Here is a 6,341-nt window from a genome sequence, read left to right as displayed (position 1 = left end):
TAGCGCTCTACCACTTGAGCCACAGCACCATTTCCGGCTTTTTTTCTTTTTGCTTATGTGGTGCTGAGGAATCGAACCCAGGGCCTTGAGCATGCAAGGCAAGTGCTCTACCACTGAGCCACCTTCCCAGCCCCGTTCCTATTTTCTTTCAAAGACTTTGATTTCCAAATGGCTTAGTATTTTGGAATGGTACTAATGCTTCCATGAAGCTTGTGGATTATTCTAAGGCTTCAATATTTTATTTTATTTTATTTTATTTGTGCCAGTAATAGGCCTTGAACTCAGAGCGTGGGTGCAGTCCCTGAGTTTGTGTGCATTTTTCTTTTGTTTTGTTTTTTGCTCAACGCTAGCACTCTAGCACTTGTACCATAGCTCCCCTTGCAGCTTTTTGGTGGTTAATTGGACATAAGAGGCTCATGGATTTTCCTGCATAGGCTGGCTTTGAACTGTGATCCTCAGATCTCAGCCTCCATAGTAGCTAGGATTACAGACATGAGCTATGAGTACTCAACTTAAAGACTTCAACTTTCATTCTCAAAAACAGACTGTTGAATCAAGACGCTGGTGGGTCACATCTGTAATCTAGCTATTCAGGAGGCTGAGATCTGAGGATTGAGTTTCAAAGCCAGCCCAAATAGACAGATCTGAAAGACTCTTTACCTCCAATTAACCAGCAGAAAAGATAGAATCAGAGCTGTGGCTAAAATGGTAGAGTGTCAGTCTTGAACAAAAAAGGTAAGGGACAGTAACCAGGCACTGAGTTCAAGCCCCAGTATGGGCACAAAAACAAAACAAAACCTATTAAAAAAAAGAAAAGAAGAAAGAAAGGAAGCAAGGACCGAGAGCTCACTCGGCTGAGTGAGAGATGCCTTTTGTACTCTGCCTACTCTTTCTGGCCAATGGGGAAGTTTCATATAAAATCAATAACAAAAAGAATTCAGCAGGCGCAGGTGGCTCACGCTTGTAATCCTAGCTACTCAGGGGGCTGAGAGCTGAGGTTCATGGTTCAAAGACAGCCTGGGTAGGAAAGTCCGTGAGACTCTTATCTCCAATAAACCACTAGAAAACTGGAAGTGCCTCTGTGGCTCAAGCACTTGCCTTGAGCTGAAGAGTGCAGGGACAGCGCCCAGCCCCAGAGTTCAAGCCCCACGACCAACAACAACAATATTAATACTAATTCAGCCAAATACTTTAGAGTTTACCAAAGAAATATAACCCCTCATTCAGCAGAGGCATTGCCAGAGGCCAACAGTTTAGATACTTTTATTCCTAGAGTTTTTCTACTCACAGTCTTGAACGGGATGTGAGATCCCTTGTATCTGGCTTCCTTGAAGCTGCAGCCTGGCAGCCTTGCTTCACTACCCTCTCCTTACAGGGTCAGCGAAGAGGAGGACCTACACTTGGGGACGTCATTTTCTGCTGAGACCAACCGGAGGGACGAGGACGCAGACATGTAAGTCAGCCAGTTTGAGGGGCTGGGCTCTAGTCCACATAGGAGGATCTCTTGTCACATGACTCTCCTGGGGTCTTCTGGGAGATGTACAAGCTGACCTCCACCCCCTCACTGCCTCTCAGACCTGAGAAATTTGAAAACCTCTTAAAAGTCCTTGAAAATGGTGGTTTGGGGGTTTGAATTTCTTTTTTTTATGAGAAGATTGAACTCAAGGCCTTGTACCTGGTAGGCAAATTGCCCCACCTTGAGCCACAGCCCAGCCCTTTGATCTTGATCAAGATGAATGACATTTCCCCAAATCATTTCAGGGATACACATGGACTTAACCCCTCAGGTCTTCCAATAAGACCTTTTAGAAAACAGGTGTGATTGTGTATACCTGTAACCCCTGCACTCAAGAGGCTGAGACAAGAGAACTAGGAATTTGAGGCCAGCCAGGGCTGTGTAGTGACACCCTGGAAAGACTTAAAGAGAGGGGGGACCAAGAGAGGGAACTACCATCTTTTTTACTTCAAAGAATCTTACATTGGGGCTGGGAAGGTGGCTCAGTGGTAGAGCACTTGCTTTGCATGCCTGAGGCCCTGAGTTCGATTCCTCAGCACCACATAAGCAAAAAGAAAAAAGTTGGAAGTGGCACTGTGGCTCAAGTGGCTCAAGTGGTAGAGCTGAGGGACAGCACCCAGGCCCCGAGTTCAGGCCCCATGACTGGACCCCCCCCCAAAAAAAAAAAAAGAACCTTACATTTCACCATGCTAGTAGATTAGTAGGGCATAACCTTCTGTGTTGGGTACTTTTAAGTTGAAAATTAGTAATTTGACAAAAACTTAAAGCTGGGCACCCATGGCTCACACCTGTAATCCTAGCTACTCAGGAGACTGAGAACTGAGAGGATTATGGTTCAAAGCCAGCCTGGGCAAGAAAGGCTGTGAGACTCTTACCTCCAATTAACCACCAGAAAACTGAAAGTGGCGCTGTGGCTCAAGTGGTAGAGTGCTTACCTTGAGCTGAAGAGCTCAGGGACAGTGCCCAGGCCCAGAACTCAAGCCCCATGACCAAATAAAAAAAAATTAAGTTGGGCAAATCCCAGCACTCAGGAAGCTTAGGCACGAGGATCTGAGTTTAATACTAGCATAGACTACCTGTCTCAAAAACCAAAGCCACAACAAAATAAACCCATTACTTTTATTTTCTCATTCTCCATGGACTAATGAAAATTCCCTCATGAGCCATCGCAGGCCAGTGGGCCAGTGCTGGGAGCTGACTCCAAGGTGCCTGCAGGGGCTTCCTGCCCTCGCTGAGCCTGGGCTTTCTCTTGTCAGGATGAAATACATCGAGACAGAGCTGAAGAAGAGGAAAGGGATCGTGGAGCATGAGGAACAGAAAGTAAAGCCGAAGAATGCCGAGGACTGCCTCTATGAGCTTCCAGAGAACATCCGAGTCTCCTCAGCCAAGAAGACGGAGGAGATGCTGTCCAACCAGATGCTCAGCGGCATCCCTGAGGTGGACCTGGGCATCGAGTACGCGCCACTGCGCTACCTGGCCCTCTGCCCTCCCTGCTTCTCAGTTTTAACTATGGGGCCAGGCAGGGGTGACTGACACCTGTCATCCTGACTTCTCAGTCCCAGGAGGCTGAGATCTGAGGATTATGGTTTGAAGCCAGCCTAGGCAGACAAATGTAAGAGACTGCTATCTCCACTTAACCACCAGAAAAGTAGAGGTGTCATTCGAAAGGTATAGCACCAGCACCAAAACAAATCAAACAAACACACAGCAAGCCTCTAATCCTACTCAGGAGGCTGAGATCGAGGGATGGAAGTTAAAAGCCAGCGTAGGCAGGAAAGTCCTCGAGGCTCTTATTGCTAATGAGCCACCAGAAACAGGAAGTGGTGCTGTGGTAGAATGCTCAAAAAAGCTTAGGGACAGTTACCAAACCCTGAGCAAGCCCCATAACCGAGGGGAGGGGTGGGGAAGGCCATGGGGAACTGGGCTGGGCTGGGTTATGGCTCAGTGGTACAGCACCTTGAAAGGCCCTGTTTCCCATCCCCAGTTACACACACACACACACGATGAAGACTGTCTCTTACCTGTATTCTTGAGAAACCTACTGATGTGAATTGGATTCCTTCTAGCAGGTTGTTGCTAGGAGGCTTGGTCTAGTAGTTGACCCCTCAGGGACCTAAACACTAAGAGCAGGAGTAGAAGTGCCCTGAGCTGAGCACAGCTGCTGAATGGTTCTGACGAGGCCCCTCCCTCACTGTTATCCTGGCAGAGCCTGGAAGAGGCCCTGCTCCAATTCCCCCCCCCCACACACACACACCCCATGGCCTCCTTTCACCTTAGCTACCCCTGCTTTAAGGGCTTGAGCCATCGCTGTGTCCAGAGAAATCCAGACACTTCTGGGTTCTTGCCTCCTTTTTGGTATAACTAGCCTGGAGCCTTGGGCGATCCGATTTCTGGGGATTGAACTCAGGGCCTCACATTCTAGTCAAGTGATCTACTGAGTTACACTCCCAGGCTGGATTTCTTCTTAATGCAAAGAGAACAAGTCTTGTCCTGCCAAAGCTATGAGCTAGCCATAAGAATGTGACTGTAATCCTAGCTACTCAGGAGGTTGAGATTTGAGGATCATGGTTCAAAGCCAGCCTGGGCAGGAAAGTCCATGAGACTCTTTAATAAACCACTAGAAAACCGGAAGTGGCGCTGTAGCTCAAGTGGTAGAGCACTCGCCTTGAGCTGAAGAGCTGAGGGACAGCGCCCAGGCCCAGAGTTCAAGCCCCACAACCAACAACAAAAAAAGAATGTGACCATAGGAGTGGCACTTTGACTCAGGTGGTAGAGAGCTTGCCTTGAGCATAAAGAGCCTCAGGGGCAGTGTCCAGGCCCTAAGTTCAAGCCCCACAACTGACCAAAAAGAAAAAGAATGTGACCAGGGGGCTTGGCATGGTGGCACACACCTGTCACCTCAGCTCTCAGGAGCCTGTGGCTGGACGATCATAGGTTCAAGAGGAAAAAAGCGGGGGGGGGGTGGAGGGGGGAAGAGGGCGTAAAGAAGTTTAGGAGTGAGCTGTATCCTAGGACAGATCAGTGTTTCCTAAAGCAGGTATCTAGGCTCCCTGGTCAGCCCATCTGCATAGCAAAGCCGCAGTGAGCTAACCTGGGTTGTGGTTCCTTCTGGCAGCGCTAAAATCAAAAACATCATTTCCACGGAGGACGCCAAGGCCCGCCTGCTGGCAGAGCAGCAGGACAAGAAGAAGGACAGTGAGACGTCCTTCGTGCCCACCAACATGGCTGTGAATTATGTGCAGCACAACAGGTGTAAGCGCCCGGGGGAGGCCGCCGCGCCCGGGGGAGGGGCTGACCTTCCACTCTCTCTGATGTGCCCCCTGCTCTCTTTGTCCAGTTTATCATGAGGAGCTCAACGCTCCCATACGAAGAAACAAAGAAGAGCCCAAAGCGCGGCCCTTGCGCGTGGGGGACACGGAGAAGCCAGAGCCTGAGCGTAAGAGCAGCTGTTGGGCCGGACAGCCTTGGGGGGCTATGAGGCGGGTTGGAGCTGGGCAGGGGTGGAACCTAGTTTTGGGGGCTGGGCATCTGGGTTCCGGTTGATGATGTAGACTAGGATCCCATGTCTTCTTTCCAAACCTCGATTTCCTCATCTATAAAATGGGGTGGTAACAGAGCTTTCCTCTGCACTTACTTATTGAGCATGGTAGAAACAGCACAGGCCAGTTGAAAGGTGCTCATACAGAGTTCTTTCCTGACACCTTCCTGCGCTTCCTTCCGGGCTCTGGGGAGAATGTGGTCTCCTGGCCAATTCCAGGGCAGCAGTGGCCTCTCTGCTCTCCTCAGGGTCCCCTCCGAACCGGAAGCGCCCTGCCAACGAGAAGGCCACGGATGACTACCACTATGAGAAGTTCAAGAAGATGAACAGGAGGTACTGACATGTGAAGCGAAGCTTGCATTGCACTGCACCTGTGTGCACACACCCAAAGCATTAAGGGTGTGTATGTATGTGTGTGTGTGTGCACCCTGTCACACACCCGAAACATAAAGGGGGATATACATATGTGCGTCCTGTGCACACGCCCAAAGCATAAGGGAGTGTATATATGTATGCACCAATGGCACATTCCCCAAAACAGGATCTCCTGGACAGCAGGTGCCCAATAGCTGTGGACAATCCCAGGTAGACTCGGAGCACTGCTCCCTGCCTGCTGGACTCTGCGTTTGTTTTCATTTCCCTGTGTATCCCAGGCTGGCCTAGAACTTGCAGGCCTTCTGCCTCTGCCTCGCTAGTGCCGAATAACAGACCTGCCTGACCACTCCCAGTTTCCCACTGGATTTTTCAAGAACTAAATGTGTCACCTATTGAAAGGAAACCATGTGTGTTTTCATATTCGGGGGCAAACTCTTCTTTACATTATTAAATTTTCTTTGTAAATACATTGACTTCCTCTTCAGTTTGTTCTGGAGCAGAACTAGCAGGTGCTCGTGGTTGATAGATGGTTGTGGACTTCATGGTTTTTGTGTGTGTCGGTCGTAGGGCTTGAACTCTGGGCCTGGGCACTGTCCTTGAGCTTTTCAGCTCAAGGCTAGCACTCTACCACTTGAATCACAGCACCACTTCCAGTTTTCTGGTGGTTAATTGGAGATAAGAGTCTCGCTGACTTTCCTGCCTGGGCTGGCTTTGAACTGTGATCCCCACATCTCAGCCTCCCCTGTGGCTAGGATTACAGATATGAGCCACCTACACCCAGTTACATGTTTTTATGACTACGTAGGCAACCTTGTGCTTTGCTTTCAAACACTAGAGTGAACCATTCATTGTTGGGGGACTTTCGGGGTAGGCAGTAAGTTATCAAGGATGAAATGAAGGCAATATATATAT

General features: G+C 49.3%; 1 protein-coding gene across 1 annotated transcript; it reads left to right on the top strand.

The window, feature by feature from the left end:
- The first annotated feature begins 499 nt into the window (after positions 1-499).
- On the top strand, positions 500-5,898 carry LOC105989319 (chromosome unknown open reading frame, human C9orf78). Its single transcript, XM_013021280.1, has 6 exons — positions 500-564; positions 1,376-1,453; positions 2,773-2,970; positions 4,632-4,768; positions 4,854-4,952; positions 5,303-5,898. Exons 1-6 carry the CDS (start codon positions 500-502, stop codon positions 5,392-5,394), a joined length of 669 nt encoding a protein of 222 aa, XP_012876734.1. The 3' UTR covers positions 5,395-5,898.
- The last annotated feature ends 443 nt before the right edge of the window (positions 5,899-6,341 follow it).

Source organism: Dipodomys ordii, unplaced genomic scaffold (genome assembly GCF_000151885.1).
Source record: "Dipodomys ordii isolate 6190 unplaced genomic scaffold, Dord_2.0 Scaffold55, whole genome shotgun sequence".
Taxonomy (NCBI): domain Eukaryota; kingdom Metazoa; phylum Chordata; class Mammalia; order Rodentia; family Heteromyidae; genus Dipodomys; species Dipodomys ordii.
Note: the sequence above shows the minus strand (reverse complement) of the source record. Positions and strands in the feature narration are given on the sequence as shown.